General features: G+C 45.8%; 3 protein-coding genes across 8 annotated transcripts in view; 2 read left to right on the top strand and 1 right to left on the bottom strand.

Moving 5' to 3' along the window:
- The window catches only part of STAG3 (STAG3 cohesin complex component), a 35,337-nt gene extending 33,389 nt beyond the window's left edge, over nt 1-1,948 (bottom strand). Inside the window, exon 1 of one of the 5 annotated variants that reach the window (XM_074225297.1) lies at nt 1,678-1,948. Coding sequence is in view for 1 of the 5 variants with exons in the window: in XM_074225294.1 (XP_074081395.1) it covers nt 1,599-1,654 (56 nt within the window). In the remaining 4 variants the exon portion in view is untranslated. The other 4 variants (XM_074225298.1, XM_074225296.1, XM_074225295.1 and 1 more) reach the window with 4 other exon arrangements.
- On the top strand, nt 1,556-9,713 carry GPC2 (glypican 2). The gene is made up of 10 exons (XM_074225302.1): nt 1,556-2,592; nt 3,176-3,334; nt 3,566-3,888; nt 4,211-4,291; nt 6,028-6,190; nt 6,390-6,520; nt 6,643-6,789; nt 6,903-7,042; nt 7,177-7,352; nt 8,943-9,713. Exons 1-10 carry the CDS (start codon nt 2,439-2,441, stop codon nt 9,176-9,178), a joined length of 1,710 nt encoding a protein of 569 aa, XP_074081403.1. The 5' UTR covers nt 1,556-2,438; the 3' UTR covers nt 9,179-9,713.
- A 398-nt stretch (nt 9,714-10,111) lies between these two features.
- GAL3ST4 (galactose-3-O-sulfotransferase 4) lies at nt 10,112-17,801 on the top strand. 2 transcript variants are annotated; one of them, XM_074225303.1, is made up of 5 exons: nt 10,112-10,257; nt 11,877-11,925; nt 12,058-12,165; nt 12,416-12,731; nt 16,424-17,801. In XM_074225303.1, the coding sequence occupies exons 3-5, from the start codon at nt 12,059-12,061 to the stop codon at nt 17,495-17,497; spliced, it is 1,497 nt and encodes a 498-aa protein (XP_074081404.1). In that variant the 5' UTR covers nt 10,112-10,257; nt 11,877-11,925; nt 12,058; the 3' UTR covers nt 17,498-17,801. The 2 variants fall into 2 exon arrangements, with proteins under 2 accessions (XP_074081404.1, XP_074081405.1); XM_074225304.1 differs by lacking the exon at nt 11,877-11,925.
- The last annotated feature ends 44 nt before the right edge of the window (nt 17,802-17,845 follow it).

Genomic DNA, 17,845 nt, shown 5'->3' with positions numbered 1-17,845 from the left:
ACAAAGTAAGACAAAAACAATTCCTGCTCTCAAGGAGCTCAAATTCTAAATAAGAAGCATCTGGGGGATCTAGAAAAGGCCTCCTGAAGAAGGCATAATATAACTTGAATTTTCTTGAAAGAAGTCAAGGAAACTAAGAAGCTGAGTTGAGAAAGAAGTATTTTCGAATACTGAGGTGGGTGGGACAAATGATGCAAAGACAAATATGGAAGATGGAGTGTTCTGTAACAAGGAAAGCAATCAGATCAATCAAAATGGATCATAGAAGGGAATAAAGCTTGACAAGACTGGGAAGGGGCCAGGTTGTGAAGACCCTTAAATGCCAGGTCTTTATATGTAATTCTGGAGATTGATAAAAATTCACTGAAAGTAATTAACTAGGAAATGTGATATGGGCAGATCAACACTATACAAAAGTCTTTTAGGCAGCTGAGGAAAGGATTGATTGTCTAGGGAGAAACTTAAGGCAGGAAGACCAAAGGGAAGGTGATCACAATAGTTCGGATTAGATCCTTTTTCACTTCCAACAACAACAAAAAAAATTAAGCAGAGCAAGAGAAAAGGGAAAAGGGAGTACTCCTTCTCCCTGTCTGAGATCTGGTACAAACATCAATGGTAGATATGCTAATTGTGAAAAATATTCTATCTCAGAGGCAGATAAGGGACCAAGTGCTTCTGGTGTTGGGGGTCTTCTCCAAAAAGGCCAAAGGGGAAGGGAATGGGAAGAAGAGGGATCACCAGAGTAGCCTTTTTCAGAAAGAAAAAGCAGCAGGTAAGTATTTTATACAGTAAGTAGTACCTTGCCTAAAGCTTTTGCCAACATTATTTCCCACCCTACCATACACTGGCCCCGTCAGGAGGAAGCACCTGAGGCTGAGATGAAGTGATACAATTCTTCAACAGTTTTGGTGGAATGTGAACCCCAAAGTTTTCCCTCACTCTTGGGTGAGTGGATGGGAAAGATCTTGCCCCCAGGCTCTCACCCTCACCAACTCCTCACCGGCAGCCCCTGGGGCCCTGGGACGCCCTGGAGGCCTGACCCGAGGCCCCCCCCCCGCCCCAGTCTGGCTCTCCTCCTCGTCCTCCTCAACGCCACCGCGCCGCCGCCGCCGCCCCCCTCCTCCCCTCCCCCTCTCCCCCTCATCTTCGTCCTCCGCCGCCGCCGCCGCCGGGCTTTCACCTTCCTCCTCCTCCGCCGCCGCTGCTGCTTCCGCCGCTGCCTCGGCCGCCGCCCTCCCCTCCCGTCCTCCTCGGCCGCCGTCCTCCCCTCTCCCTCCTCCTCGGCCGCCGTCCTCCCCTCTCCCTCCTCCTCGGCCGCCGTCCTCCCCTCCGCCGCCCCCCGCCGCCCGGCCCTCGCCTTCCCCCTCCCCCTCCGCCGCCTCAGCCGCCGTCCTCCCCTCCCCCTCCGCCGCGCCGCCGCCGTCCTCCCCTCCCCTCCTCCTCGGCCGCCGTCCTCCCCTCCCCCTCCTCCGCCTCCGCCGCCCGGCCCTCGCCTTCCCCCTCCGCCGCCGCCGCGCCGCCGCCGTCCTCGCCGCCCTCCCCCTCCCCTCTCTCCCAGGCCGGGCCCGGGTGGCCGCTTCTCCCCTCTCCGGCCGTACCCACTTTCACCCCACGGAATCCGCTTCCCCGCGCTTGTTTGCAAGGCAGTGGGCATAGGCGCCTTCAGAAACCACCTACTCGAGGAAGGGCAGCCCGTCCCGGGAAGGGGCGCACCCCCATTCCTCGGAGCTGAGGGCGGGGTGAGTCCAGGCCCAGGAGGGCGGCTCGACCCTCCCGCCAGTACCTGCAGCCTCCACTCCTCGGAAATGCGCACAGTCCTCGAGGAGAGCGCGGCCAGGAGCCTGGGGTTGGCCCAGGACGCGTGCCCGCCACGCTCTAACCGCCGGCCTGTCTCGGCCCACGTGCCGGCTTGCCCTCGAGACGCCGTCACGTGGGCCGCCTCGCCTCCTCCCTCTCCCCTTCTGCTCCGCCTCCCCCCGCCCCCCATTATTTAGCTTAATGAGCCCGAAGGCACCGCCTTCCGCCCCAACTTGAGTTCCCATTGGAGCCGGAGCTCCGGCCCGCCGCGCACTTAGCGCCTTCGAACCTGGTTGTCCTTCTTCATTGGCCGAGTCGCGCCGTGGCAACGCCCCCTCGGCTGAATCCCGCCCCGCGAGGAGTCTCCCCGCCTCGCATTGGCCGAGCCCCGCCCCGGACTCCAGCCTCATACTCCAATTGGGCGGCTGTGTCTCTCGCCCTGCCTCCTGGCCGGCTCCCGGCTCCCATTGTCTCCACCGCGGCCGCCGGGTCCCGCAGCAGGAGCGGGCGATTGTGTTGTCTAGGCTCGCTCTTTCTTGGGACAGTGAAGTGGTCCCACCGCCCGACCCGGCTGTGCATGCTCAAGTGCTTCTTCCCTCATCCTTCGGACCTGCCCCTCGTTCCCCGACGCAATCGCAGTCATGTCCTCTGTGTGGCCCCTTCTATTCCTGCTGCTGCCCCTGTGCCTCGGGCCGGGGGGTGAGGCCAAGGCCACTCGGAGCTGCGCTGAAACCCGGCAGGTGCTGGGGGCCCGGGGTCACAGCCTGAGCTTACTGCCTCCCACAATGATCTCTGGTAAGGGGAGAACAAAAAGGCTGGGGAACAGACTCCTCTGTCCCCTGGCAGCCCATCCTTAATAAAGTCCATTTCCCATCCCATAATGATCCCCTCTTTAGTTACTACATAGAAACCCGACTTCCCTGAAGACCCCCTTGGGCTCATACCCAGAACTGAACCCCACCCCTCCAAAAGCCCTTTCCCCCTATTTCTCCAACACCATAATAGAACCCTCCCCTCCTCCACACCCTTTCCTTCTCAATCACATAATAGATTTCTTACTTCTCCCCTAGAAACTTCTTCCATCTTCCATAGAAACTTCTCCCATCGATGCCTGTGATATCGACTCATAATAGTATCCTTCTCTTTCCACATAATCTTATCCCTTTGGGAGACCTTTGGGGTTCTCAGAAAGGGTTAAATTAATGATTGGGGGCTGACCAAATGGCCAGTGAATTAAGGTATGCTGGGGACTACTGAGAAAGGAGAATAGAGTCAAGGGGGAACAATGGCAGACGGTCTAGCTGGGGAAGGAAGAAGAGAAATAAAAGAGGTAAGAAATTTTCTTAATAACATTCCCTGACATATCACTTCTCCCCAGGTGAGCATCTCCGGGTCTGTCCCCAGGAATACACCTGCTGCTCCAGTGAAACAGAGCTGAAGCTGATTCGGGAGACAGAAGATGCCTTTCTAGGTCTGGTGGAGGAGAGTGGATTCTCCCTTGTACATACTTTAGCTGTTCAGCATCGGAAATTCAATGGTGAGAAGGCTAATATCCCTTCTGTGCTCGGTACCCAAGAATCTTTTCCCAACACCTACTCCCCTTCTCAAGATCACCTATTCTTCCCCTAGCCTTGACACTGGAAGTTCAAATTAATTTGTCTTTTTCCCTTCACTATGTCTCTTCCTCTTTGCTCTCCTGTCCTCTTCTCCACTTGTCTTGTCGTTTGGTCATACTCTGTTCCCATCCCCATCCTTATGTATGTTGCAGAGTTTTTCCAGGAGTTACTATCTGCATCCGAAGGCTCCCTCTCCCAGTTGTTATCTCAATCCTATGGTCGCCTATTTATCCAACATGCACCAGTGTTCAGTGAGCTCTTCTCGCAGTTACGTGGTCACTACAGGGGGACCAGCTCAGGATTAGATGATGCCTTGTCTGAATTCTGGACTCAGTTATTGGAAAGGGCATTTCCTCTGCTGCATCCACAATATAGTTTTCCTCCTGACTACCTGCTTTGCCTGGCACGCCTATCTATATTCCCCAATGGCCAGCTACAGCCATTTGGAGACTCACCTCGACGCCTTCGTCTTCAGGTAAGGGGGTAGTCGCATCCTAATCCTATAATCTTCACACCATTGTATTTCTACAGTCCCCTGACTTTCCTTCTATGTGAAACTTAGTTTTCTCTAACTTCCCTGACTGATCCCTTCATGCTAATTGGATAATAATTCCCTAGAAGTTTCCTGATTTTTCTCTATAGCCAGCTGCTGAATAATACCTTACCAGCCTTGGCTCTCCATATAACCCATAGTAACCCAGCTTTAAGATCCCTTTTCCTAAATTCCTCCCTATTTCCAGAAACTGACATCAACTTCTCTATTGTTTCTACTTTCCCCATATCCCTTTCTTGACTAGATAACTCGAGCTCTTGTGGCTGCTCGTGCCTTCATACAGGGATTGGCAACTGGAAGAGACGTGGTCAGCTCAGCACTTAAGGTTGGTAAGGATATTAGGGGAGTAGGAAGTTCCAGGGAAAGAGGTAGGGGCCAGAGTGAGATCTTAAGAAAGAAATATGAATTTAAGGAGGCCTGTGTTACTTACTGTGTTAGTACCTGGTAAAAAGGGACTAGGTCCCTTCTCTATCCTAGGTTAAATTCCCACCCTAATGAGGAAGAGAGGAAGAAGACAAATTCTAATTACCACAGTCTCTGACCAAGCCATAACTATGATCTCATTTGCCTCTTAGCTCTTCTTCTGAATTACAGGTGTCTGGAAATTATTTAGGCATTGACTCTAATCATATAGCCTTTGACTAACAGCATATCACAGCAATATCAGTAATGTTATACTAATATAACAGATTCCCCTTATGGAGTGGTGAAACACACTGTGATATACATTAGCTTTTTGTCCATTTATACGTATATATGGAAATTTCTGCTGTTCAGTATTGTTTCATCTAATATGGCATTTTTTTGTAGAAATCATTAATAAAAATCATTCAGACAATGTTTATTTTGGTGTTTAGGGAGACTGATTCCTGTGACTTCTAACCTTAGGTATGCTATTAAATGTTTAACAACTGGCTCTCTGCTTTAAAAAAAAAGTGTTCCGGGGTAGCTGGGTGGCGAAGTGGATAGAGCACCAGCCCTGGAGTCAGGAGGACCTGAGTTCAAATCCAGCCTCAGACATTTAATAATTACCTAGCTGTGTGGCCTTGGGCAAGCCACTTAACCCCATTGCCTTGCAAAAACTTAAAAAAAAATTATTCTTAAAAGTGTTCCCATATATTTTTAAGCTTAATATGCATTCTTAGACTTTTTTCCATAACTTTCTTAAGTCTAGATAATCAACAAAACAAGTCAAGTCCTGATTTATAGTTATTTGCCAATTATCATAATGTAAGTGTTCTTACTGAAACCTTAATACTCACCTTTTGGAAGTCCATTAGAGCTGGCTCCAATATACCCCTCCCTCTAAACCTTGTTACTTGTTCTCAGGCTTCATACAAGATAATTTTCTATAGTCTGGCATTTAAGCCTGAGATTTCAACTGTATCTCATACTTTATTGAATCCTTTCCTCCAGCTAGACCTCCATGAAATCTTCTCTAACTTAGCCCTCAGTGATGTCTCATTCTTCAAGAATTCTTACTTCAGGGCAGCTAGGTGGCACAGTGGATAAAGCACCAGCCTTGGAGTCAGGAGTACCTGGGTTCAAATCTGGTCTCAGACACTTAATAATTACCTAGTTGTGTGGCCTTGGGCAAGCTACTTAACCCCATTTGCCTTACAAAAACCTAAAAAAAAAAATTCCTACTTCTCCCATTGATACTCACTGTACATTAGGATGTACATCATGAAGGCAGCATGACATAATGGAAAGCATGCAAGGCTTAGAATAAGGAAGACCTCCATTAGAATCTTCCCTTTGATACTAATTGTGATTTTTAGGGAAGGTGTATCTTAACAATGTTCTAAAATAATCTACTAACCATAAATTGTAATCCTAAGAATTTTCCAAGTTGACAAAAAAATCAGCCTTCAAGTATCATCTTTTAACATGTCTTGAACTAAATTGTTGTCTTTGAGATAATGAAGGATATTTTATCCTTTGATTATTTCATTGAGTGCCTAACCCAATGTCCTTCAAATTTTAATTATTTAATAAGTATTTGTTGCTGTGGATGATGATGATGATGATGATGATCGTGGTGGTGTTCTTTGTCCCCAGGTGTCAATGTCTGAGGGCTGTGTCCAGGCTGTAATGCGTCTGACTGGCTGTCCCCTATGCCAAGGGGTTCCTTCTCTGCGGCCTTGTCGGGGTTTCTGCCTCAATGTGGCTCGAGGCTGCCTCATTGGAGGAGGGCTGGAGCCGGATTGGGGGAGCTACTTGGGTGAGAGGGGTCAAGGGAGAACTGGGAAGTGAGATTGCCTGGGTAAAAGGGACATAGGTGAAGAGTGAGATACTGAGAAAAGCTAATTAGGAAGTCTAAAAGACAAATATCTTCAATTAAGGTCTGGAAGAGAGCCTCTGTGGGTAGAATCTTGGATGAAGGGATGTCATACCATTCTGTCTCCTCTTCTCCCTACCAGACACACTCTTGCTCCTGGCGGAGAGGCTCCAAGGCCCCTTTTCCTTTGAGTTAGCATCTGAGTCCATTGGAGTGAAGATCTCAGAGGGTTTGATGTTTCTACAGGAAAATAGCATGGGAATTTCAGCCCAGGTATCAAAGGATGGTGTCTTGGACTCTACCAAGGGAAAGTGGGAGTATTGCCAGTTTACTGGAAAGGTGAAAAGGGGCAAGAACCAATTATCTTCTGAACTCTTCTTTACTGTATCACTCAGGTCTTTCAGGGATGTGGGGGTCCTCATCCAGCCCCTGTCCGTTCTCGGAGAGCTCCTTTATCCCAAGATGAGGTCAAACAACTGTGGACATTTCCTCCTGAGGAGGAGTGGCCTACCACAGCTGCAGGAACCAACTTGCCCCGACTGGTGAGTGAATCTCTAACAGAATATAGGTGGATGAAGATGACATGAACAATTGTATAAGTAGAGATTTATCTGACCTGCAATTCCGCATAACTCCATCTCTCCCTATCCTTAAGGTATGGGAGCTCCGGGAGCAGCTGCACCGATTCCGGGGTTTCTGGACAGAGCTTCCCCTGACACTGTGTGGAGATCCACGAATGTCAATGGATGTTACAGAGGAGACAATGCCCTGCTGGACAGGAGCAGGATGGGGACGGTAAGACCCTCTCACATATGGGAAGTAATGCATAGGCAAAGAACCAGAAAGATTCAAGTGATGGTAAGGATTTAGTAAGTGATAGAGATAAAGCAGAGAAAGAAAACCATGCTTTCTGATGGTTCATGGTCCAGGTACCTACCAACTGTAATAGGAAGCTCCTTGGCTGAGCAGATAAAAAATCCTGAGTTGGAAGTGGACATCTCAGGACCCAGTCTCTCTACAAGGCGGCAGAGGTTACTGCTTCGGGCAGCTACAGCTCGAATGAGGGCAGCAGCTCTTGGGCATGACCTGGATCTTCAAGATACAGGTGAGGATCATTCCCCCCCTATCTGACCTTGACTTTTGACCCCTGATCCCAAACTTTCAGAGACTTTGGCTTCTCCCTTTATTCCTGACCACTATAAGGCCCATAGTTCCCACTATTGGTATTTTCTTTTTTTCCCTTTTTTTTCTTCTTGGCAATTGGGGTTAAGTGGGATTAAGCACAGAATCATACAGCTAATAAGTGTCAAGTGTCTGAGGCTGGATTTGATATCAAGTTCTCCTGTCTCCAGGCTCGGTACTCTGTTTACTGCATGGCCTAGCTTAATTATTGATCTTTTTTTTTTTTTTAAGTTTTTGCAAGGCAGATGGCGTTAAGTGGCTTGCCCAAGGCCACACAGCTAGGTAATTATTAAGTATCTGAGGCCGGATTTGAACTCAGGTACTTCCTGACTCCAGGGCTGGTGCTCTATCCACTTTTGCCACCTAGCTGCCCCATTAATTATTGATCTTAACCAAAGCTTCCAACCTTTAATTTTTACCTGACTCATCTTCCTGATGGCCAAAGTGAACTAATTTCCCAAAGATCCATAACTACTTTCTATTCTTTTCCTTATCACTTCCTTCCCCTAGCATCTTCCTATTTTTCTGTGTATTCCTTTGACATTTCCCTGTCTCCATTTCTGTGTTCCTCTTCCTATTTTCCCCACTTATATGAAGGACATTGTAGTCATGATGATGATAATCATGATGTTTGTTCATTCTGGAAGAAAACTATATCAGGGAGGTGATACCATGACAAGCATGTGAATTGGATGTGAGTGAAGGGGTACTGTGCCAAGTCACCAACCTCAATTTCTTCTCCAGAGCCATCTGGGTCCAATGGTCAGATATGAATCAGGATGACTGGAGATGGCCCTGAATTCAGACAGTCAGGGTTAAGTAACTTGCCCAAGGTCACACAGCCTAGTAAGTGTTGTGTCTGAGGTAGGATTCAAACTCCCATCCTGACTCCATGGCCAGTGCTCTATCCTCTGTGCCACCTAGCTGGAGGCAAACAAGAGTCCTGATTTATAACTTCTGCGACATTGGGCAAAATTCACTTTCTTTCTTTGAGTTTCCTCTAGAAAATGAGGGGGGATTGAGTCCTTTTACAGTTTGGGGTACTACAAATACTAATTTCAATAAATACTTATGAAGAGTTTACTATATGCAGGGCATTTTGCTAGGCACCGGAGACACAAAGATAAAAATGAAGTAATCTCTACCCTCAAGGAACTTTCAGTCAGTCAATCAGAGGATACAAAACGTATATAGATAAATAACTACAAGGCAGGGAGAGGTGGCTGGGATAAGATGGTAAAAGAGAGCTCATAAACTGCTCTAGAAAAACGTTAGTAGATAATAAAAACTAGGAAGATCAAGGAAGGCTTTGTGAGGGACACCTGAACCCAATCTTGCAGATAGATGAGGATTTTAAAGGTGTGAGGAAAGGAAATCTATTCCAAGTATGGAGGCTCACTTATGTGAATGCACAAGGACTAAAGATGGCATGTTGGATTTGGGGGGATGGATTATAGTTCAGTTTGATCTACAAAGTCTTTTCCATCTTTGACATTCTGATTCTTTCCCTTAGATGAGGATGCTAGTGGTTCTGGGGAAGGGCAGCACTATTCAGATGACTGGACAGCAAGAGCAGCAGCTGTGGCTCCACCAGCCCGGCCCCCAAGAAGGGATATCCCTGTGGGTAAAGGAGGTGGTAGCAGTAGTCGCTACAATCACAGTGGTGCCAGGAGCAAGGTGGCCTCCAGGAATCTTCCAATCCACCCCCTTCTCTTACCCCTAGTCCTGATCCTGCTTGGGCCTCGGTAAGAAGGGCAGAAAGAAAAGATATATGTCAGCAATAACCCTTCTCTCCTCTCCTCCCCAAAAGCCCTGGGGAAGAGCTAAAGGGAACAACTAAGTGTGAGCAGAGTGGGGACAACTAAGAGAGCTTGGGGTGAGTGACTGGAGTCCCAAATTCAATTGGACAAGAGGGTGGGAGTTAAACAATATTTATTTTTCCATTTGATAGGGGATGGGGGTGGGTATTTATTTGGGAGGGACATTCCCTAGGACCTCTCAGTCTTGGGCTGAGAGGGTTAATTCTTTGGGTGGATAGGATTGTCAAGGTATACCCAAGAAACTAGGAAGAAGGGAGGGAAAGGGATAAAAACGGGAGTATAAGGACACCTTGATTGCAAGAAAGTTAGAGGGCAAAAAGTCTAAGTTTCCTGGTTTTATATGTCTCAGTTTCTTATTAAAGAATAACACAAATTGAAAAAAAAATTATCACTGTAATTATCCCCTTCCTCTTATCCACGTCCCCATCTCCTCCAATGTTTTAAATTTTTTTTAATTCTGCAAATAAATGGTTAATTTATTGGATATTGTGTGTGTATCACTTGATTGCTCTGTGTATTTAGTTCCCAAAGTCATCCCCATCCTGCCTCCATTGCTCACAGCAGGGACTTCAGAGCCCAAGGACCGGGTTCTCTGCCTACTTGCTTTCCAATGTCTCTCAACATGTTTGTGAATGTTTAACTGGATCTACTCTCTGATCTCTGTTTCTGCTGCTCTCTACTATTAAGTTTTATTTGTGTTGGGATCTGTTTTGTTTTTTTTCTTTTTACGTTTCTAAAACTAAGAGGGAGGGGCAAAAGCAAAGACTTGGAGGAGGAGGAGGGAAAAAAAAGATGCAAAGAGGAGGCCAATGACTGTGAGATGTAGAAAGAGGAAGACACAGACGCAGCTGCTGAGATGGAGTCTGGACAAAGGAAGAGGGAGGGGGCAAAGAGAATCTGGGGCGGAGCTGAAAAGGGAGAAAGTTCTGAAGAAAAAATTAGTTCCATGGACGAAAGCTGTGGCTGGGGTGAGAAGTAAAGACCATTCCACTCCCCTATAACAATTTTGTAAGTGAATTTGATAAGCCAGAGGCAAGAGGAAAAGTGATAGGGGTTGGGGGTGGGATACAGCGGGTGATGGGGGGAGGTTTCAAGGAGGGGGGAGCTGGTGTAGCAACACTACACTAATGGGTGTATGTGAGGATCAGCTGGGAGTTACTTGGACAGACAGCTATGGATGAGATGACTGGAAAACAGGATGGGGAATAGGAGTAGAAAAAGTGAAATCTGGGAAGACAGGAACTTGTGGGTCAGATAATAGGATGAGTCCTACAAAGTAGAAATGGAGAGAAAAAGACAGGTGTGTTATGTCACAGTGGAAATGGCATCTTTCCCAAAGAAGATGATATAGGCAAAAGGCTGTCAGAGCACATCAGCATGTTGGAAGATGTGATTATAATATGTACATGTGAGAACCTGAGGCTGAGCCTCCCTGAACCCTTAAGATGATGTGGTAGTTTGGAGATAATGAGAACATTTGTTCTCCCCCCCCCAATCTCCTTCCTCTTCGGTCTCTATTTCTGTCTTTCTCAAAGGCTCTATATCAATGCTGCCCCATAACTCAGTGACAGACCCCTAGTGAATTCCACCCTTTCCATTTCTTTATTCCACAAGAGAGACTGTGGTCAGGGATTTGGAATCGCAAGCAACAGCATTCTCTCCTCAAGTCTTTCACTCCCAATGGTGAAATGCTGCAGCAGTAAGGATTATAAAGAACTGGAATAGCTAACTGTTCTCTGGTGAGTGAGTGTAGGGAGAGATACCTGAATTCACTCCCCTTTCAGGAAGTCCCTTTCCTACATTCTTACCAACCAGTCCCTCTCTTCCATTCCACTCTATCAGAGCCCACTAACCAGAGACTTTCTTCTCTACCAAGTACTCCATTTCTCTTTAAAGAAGCCAAGCAAATTCAGCTAGCTTGCTTTTCAGGATTTGGAATAGAGTCAGGGTAAGAGATTCAACTTGTTCTTAAAGAGCCAATAATAAGAGACCTTGGCTTACCATAAAGAATTTACTAAATACTTTAAAGCTATTGAAAAATAGAGTGGTTTGCCTTATAAGGTAGTGGAATTGCCTATCACTGCATGTCTTCAAGTTCAGATTGCAGGAATTCTTGTCTAGGATATTGCAGAAGTATTTCTGCTTCAAGTAGGAATTGGGCTGGATGACATCAGAAGCCCCTTACAACTCTAAAATTCTGTGGTTCTATGACTTAGCTCTGTCTCACTGTCCCATCAGTTTTCATCTGTCATCCTCTCCTTACCCTTCTCTAAAATCCCTCTAGGCATTGTTATGAAAGGATAATCAGGAAGTAGGAAGACAAGTAGGAAGATTTAGGGATGAAGGCAGAGACAGAGAGACAGATAAGGCTGGGAGGCAATCAACTTCTCATTTGAGGATGCTGGGTGGTGGAGCTGATGAGGGGCCCTATGCTTTCATTCTCACCCTCTGAAGGGCATCAGTAACTTTAGAAAGGGGGTGCAGGGAGGGGAGTGAAAGCTGAATAAAGAATCTGAGGACAAAGGAGCCATAAGGCAATGGAGATCAAAGGATAAAGACTGAAGTTACTTAGGTTTTGGCTAAAGTCTTAGCCCCTTCTCCCAACCCCCACCCCCAATCCCTTCCAGACGCTGAGGGTGTAAAAAACCTGCCAACTCAGGAAACATCCAGTCAGAGGTAAGAAGGAATGGGGAGGGGGGGAATGATTACTCATCTGGAAACAGCTCAGATTCCATGTGTCTTTTTCTAAATCTACCAATTTCTCTGCCTGTGTTCTTCTATCTTACTTGACTCCTGTCATCCCGTCAGGATGATGCGTCTCTGGTTCTGGGGGTCTAGGAGCCTCTGGGTTGCTTTGATAGTCTTCATGACCATTGGATTAATACTCCAGATTTGGCAATGGCCCTTCCAAAGGAGGTGAGCTCTCCCTACTCCCAAGTCCCAATACCCCTTTATTACTGGCTCCAGACCCCATTATTACCCTTTCAGTTTGAGCCCTCTGGATGCAAGGAAAAGGCTTTAGTATAACAGGGATTACCATTATACTAAACAGGGAAAAATCTCATGCTCTCCCTGACCCTTCTCTAAATAAAATAAAATCAATAAATATTGTGTATGTATCAAATATGTTCAAGGTATCCTCTCTCTTTTTTTCCCCTTTCTCTAGGCCTCCTGGGCTATATTTTTCCCAACTGTGGGTCTCTACCTCTGGCTCCCCTGGCTCTTCTTTGGCCCCCTCCTGTCATCCTCAGCAGCAGCTTGTATTTCTAAAGACACATAAATCTGGGAGCAGTTCTATACTAAGCCTTCTCCATCAGTATGGGGACCGGCACAGCTTGCGTTTTGCTCTCCCTATTCAATACCAGTTTGGGTACCCGAAGTCCTTCCAGGCTACTTCAGTCAAAGGTTTCCACCCCCATGGTGGGGGACCCCAGCCTGCTTTCCACATCCTTTGTCACCACATGAGATTCAACTTACCAGAGGTAAGACTGGTTATCCTAATTGGAGGGAGTGGGAATGGAAGCAAAAGGATTGTCTCTTTACCCATTGCTTCTTTCCTTCCTTATATTAGTTGCTTCAAGTCAAGTTCTGACACTCCACCTTCACCTGGTTCTCCCTTTAGAAATTTCATGGGGGTGGCTAGGTGGCGCAGTGGATAAAGCACAGGCCCTGGAGTCAGGAGTACCTGGGTTCAAATTAGGTCTCAGTCACTTAATAATTACCTAGCTGTGTGGCCTTGGGCAAGCCACTTAACCCCATTTGCCTTAAAAAACCTTTAAAAAAAAAAGAAAAGAAATTTCATGTGTGCTTTTACCTTAAGATCTCCTCATTCCTTGTCTCCTCTCTCCAGATCCTCTAAGATCTCTTTTCCTTCCCCATATTCCAACTGGTTACCTCATACCTCTCTTTATATTATATCCCTTTTCTCCCTTTCCCTCTGGCTTAGACCTTCAAATCATTCATTGCCTCCTGATGTGTTTTTTTCTCAACTATTTCTGCCATGTCCTCGGTGATTCCTTGTGTCCTAAATCCATTTTAGGAGAGTGGGTAGAAGGTAAGGAAGCAGTCCTCACATGACACACAGGAAAAGGGCTTAGGATAAAGAATGACAGTAAAAAGAGGAAGTAGATGTTAAGAGAATGCAGGCAAAGGAGAAAAATTTTTCTGAAGGAGAAGAGCTTTACAAGATGTTCTAGAGACAAACTGATGGCAAAGAAGAAGATAGGCATTAGAACCGGAGAACAGAAAAAATTTGTTTAAGGTCATAAGAGCTAGAAATAAATAGCATCTGGCTTAAAGTTCAACTCTTCTGTCTTTCCAACACCAGTGAAGGAGGTGACATATGCAAAATCAGAGTTTTTGGGAAAGAATATACATGGCAGTATTGCTATTTCCAAGGTTCTTGGGTTTATCAGAATTTGAAGGGAAATCAAAGATCAAGGGGGGTAGTAGTGGTGATGATCTGAGTTGCCCGATTCATTCTGCCTCCTCTCTGTCTCTCTCTGAGTGCCAGAATCCCTGTCCTGAAGTTGGTGCAGTTTAGCAGTTGATTCAAGTGGTTCCCTATCTCTACAAAGAGTTGCTTCCCTGGATGATGACTGAGAGAGCTAAGCTAAAAGTGGGACTTTCCTTTTGGGAGGTGCTGTCATTACCTGGGCTCCTAGGCCAGTTGGACTGTTGGTGGCAGTTGGACAGCACTGTCACTAGAGATTATCATAATTGGGTCTTGGGTCCCCTTCTCCACCATGACTTCTCCCTTCAGGGATGACTATGGACAATGAGCTTGAAGCAGATCTGGTGTTTTGTAGAGTATTCTGCTATTCCAAAGTCTCTTGGACACAGGGTCTTGAGCTGTCTTCATCAGGATCTGAGGAAGAAAGTAGTCAAGGTGGTTATAGTTTGACGTGCCTCATACATGCTGCTTCCATAGCATATTGATGATGACTGGGTCTCCTTCTCCATAGGGGCTGTTTCTCCAAACTAGAAAATAAGAAAGATTTGAAGGAGCTTAGGAATTCCTGTCAATTTTGAGAGAAATAAAAAGAGGAAGAACAAATAGACAATTATAGTTTGAGGAAAATTCTGGACATAAAGTTAAAAGTGATGGTGAGGTTAGAGATATGACCACCCTGGTGGATGGCTGAAATATATTCTGATAGCCTACTATTTACAAAGAGCAGTATGGGGTGTTCTTGGGTTACCTTCAGGAATTTAACATTCATTTCTTCACTCACTCAATTAATCTTTATTAGGGCCTTTGACAGGATGTGATATACTGTGCTAATGTACTATACTATAACTTTTACCATTCAATAGGTAAGATGTGGTCCCTTACCTTCAAGGAATCAATGAGGTTATATATAATGAGAGGGACAAGTACATATTAAAATATTTGTGGCATAAACATAAAATTAATAAACTGGCAGTATAAACTAACCTGGAGTCAGAAACACTCTGGTTCAAATCTGGCCTCAGACACTTATTATCTATTTGACCCTGGGCATCACCTAACCTCTGTTTTGTCTGTTTCCTCACATCTGTATAAAGGGGAAAATAATTGTATTTATCTCAGAATTGTTGTGAGGGTCAAATGATATATTTAAAATGATATGAATAAAGCATTTAGCACAATGCCTAACACATAGTAATAATAGAAATGTTAGATTCACACTTATTTTTTCCAGTCATGTTGTTTCCTTGGCAAAGGAGTTCATTTTACAGCTGAGAAAACTGAAGCAAGTTGGGTTATATGGCTTGCCCAGGATCACATAGCTAAATGTCTGAAGTCAAATCCAAACTTTGAAAGATGCTCGGCATTCTATCCACTGTACCACTTAGCTACCCAAATGTCAGATATTATCATAATTATACACAAAATAAATATGAGGTAGTTGGGGGGGGGGCGAGGGAGAGAGCAATAGCAAGATGGATGGTCAGGAAAGGTTTCCTGTAGAAAATGACTGCATCTTAAAGGAAGAAAGGGATAAAATGAAGCAATAAAAAATAAGAAAGGAGGAAGTGGCATGGAAGACAGCCTGACACAGAAATACTCTAAGAAGGCCAGTTTAGCTAGATTGCAAAGTGTGGGGGATGGGGAAGCAGAGGTGGAAAAAGGTCAATAAATTACTTTTTTAGTGTCTCTGAGGTTGTATCTTAGCCAACTTCTCCAAGGTAATGCACTGTATTATTACTCCCAGGTAATTTAACCATTTTGAGACCCTGGAGAGAGGCCCAACTCTCAGCAGATATGGTTTTGGCTCATCCATCCTTGAGATACCTGTAACTGAGAGTACACTCCTTCTTTCTTAGCTTTTTCAGTCACCAAACTAGTCTTGAAGTCAGAACTTTCTATCACGCTATACATTTTTTTTAAGGATTTTGCAAGGCAATGGAGTTAAATGGCTTGCCCAAGGCTACACAACTAGGTAATTATTAGGTGTCTAAGACCGAATTTGAACCCAGGTACTCCTGACTCCAGGGCTGGTGCTTTATCCACTGCGCCACCTAGCGGTCCCCACTCTATACTTTTTTTAAACTAGTTTTCTCCCCAGAGGCCTTGTTAATTGAGATGTCTGCAAAAAATAGTATGTTATGCATTTCTTACAAAGTGATATTGTCAAAGGAAGGAATTATTTTTGACTTGAGGTGTTCACTACCTGTGCTTTGAATGATAAATTAGGATTATAATAGGTAAAGCCTTGAGGGAGAATACTGTAGGTAAAGGGAATGAATGGCAGAAACAAAGACACTGGGGGGGGGGGTGAAGAGATGGGAGGAGTGAAGCAAATTCAGGATATAACTCACAATCTAATTTCTAATTTGTAGTTTAAGATATATGTAGTAGAACATAGGGATGAACAAACAGGTAGTGGTCAAATGGTAGAGTCTTTGATACCATGCTGTGGTGTTAGATTTTTTTATTAGGTCATTGAGAAGTCAATGACAGTTTTTGAACAGAAAAATATTTCAAAGTGGTGATATAAGGAAGATTAATCTGGCTGTGCTATGTAAGATGGTGTGAGAGATCAGGGTAAAAAGACCTGTTAGGGGGCTCTTGTATTACTACAATTGCTGAGCAAGGAAACAATGGTGACACTGAGGTGCTAGAATTATATCCTATTTCTTTCCTGACCTCCCATTTTTTTTCTCCCCACATTTCTTTTATGTCCCATAGGTACTCCGGGTCATGCCCCCTGACAGTTTCTTCTTCTCCATCGTCCGAGATCCTGCAGCACTGGCAATTTCTGCTTTCTCCTACTACAAATCTGTATCATCTGCTTTCCGTGCAGCACCATCTCTGGCTGCTTTCCTGACTTCACCACGAGCCTTCTATAGGCCAGGAGGCCGTGGGGACCACTATGCCAGAAACTTGCTCTGGTTTGATTTTGGGCTCCCTCTTCCCCGAGAAATGAGGGCAATGAAGAAGCATCCCAAACCCCTCAAAAGAACCCAGTCTTCAGATATATATATTTGGCCATCTCGCTCTGTATTCCAGCCCTCAAAATTTGATCCCAACTCCCTCATTAAGCCTCCTTTCCATCCTACATTCCATGTCCAATCAGCTGGCCACTCCAAGTCCATCATCAGTCCTGCTTCTATAACAGATTCAGTGTCTTCATCCTTCATACAATGGGCTCTAGCCTGGCTAGACTCAACTTTTGACCTAGTCTTAGTGGCAGAATACTTTGATGAGTCACTAGTGCTTCTGGCAGATGCCCTGTGTTGGGGCCTGGATGATGTGGTAGGCTTTGTACACAATGCCCAGGCTACTGGTATGAAGAGTGTCGAAGGTCACAAAGTAGTCAAAGATAATGGTGGAATCAAGGATAAGCAATTGGCCGCTAGGGCTAGAGCCTGGAACAACCTAGATTGGGCTCTCTATGTTCACTTCAATCACAGCCTATGGGACCGAGCAGACCGTTATGGGAGGGTGAGACTTGCTTCAGCAGTAGCCAAACTTCGAGCCCGTAGGTCAGCATTGGCATCCCACTGCCTTTTGGGGGGAGGAGCTGTGAACCCTAGCCAAATAGCTAACCTCCAGCTTCGTCCTTTCCAGTTTGGGGCCCGGGGTATTCTGGGCTATGTGCTGAAGAAGGGGCTGAGCCCCCAAGACCATAAAGAGTGTGAGCGTCTTGCTACCCCAGAATTGCAGTATAAAGACAAGCTGGATGCCAAACAGTTCCCCAAAGCCGCTGAGGCACCTTCCCACCCTCTTAATACCACAAACTCAGACCCCAAGGGCAGTTGAAACTGGAAGGGGGATCTATAGAAACTAACCATAAAAGATCTGGCAAGGAACAAAGCAATCTACTGCTGCAGATCCTGCAGCTTCTTGGGAGCAGGTGCCAAACAAGGCCACACTGCCTCCAAGGCCCCAACTCTTCTCCATTCCCCGGTGGGTCCCGGAAATCTGTCCCTTATCACCTCCTACCTAACCTGCTTCCTTTTCAAGCTCCATGGCAGGCTCCATGTAGAAACTTTCAACTCCCCGGAGGGGTCAAAAGGTTAAAAGTGGTGGACTCCCATAAAATAAACTCAGAAATTTACTTTCAGGCTGAAGTGATAATTTATGCATAAACTTGGGGGGGTAGAATGC

Source organism: Macrotis lagotis, chromosome 2, assembly GCF_037893015.1.
Source record: "Macrotis lagotis isolate mMagLag1 chromosome 2, bilby.v1.9.chrom.fasta, whole genome shotgun sequence".
Classification (NCBI taxonomy): Eukaryota; Metazoa; Chordata; class Mammalia; order Peramelemorphia; family Peramelidae; genus Macrotis; species Macrotis lagotis.
Note: the sequence above shows the minus strand (reverse complement) of the source record. Positions and strands in the feature narration are given on the sequence as shown.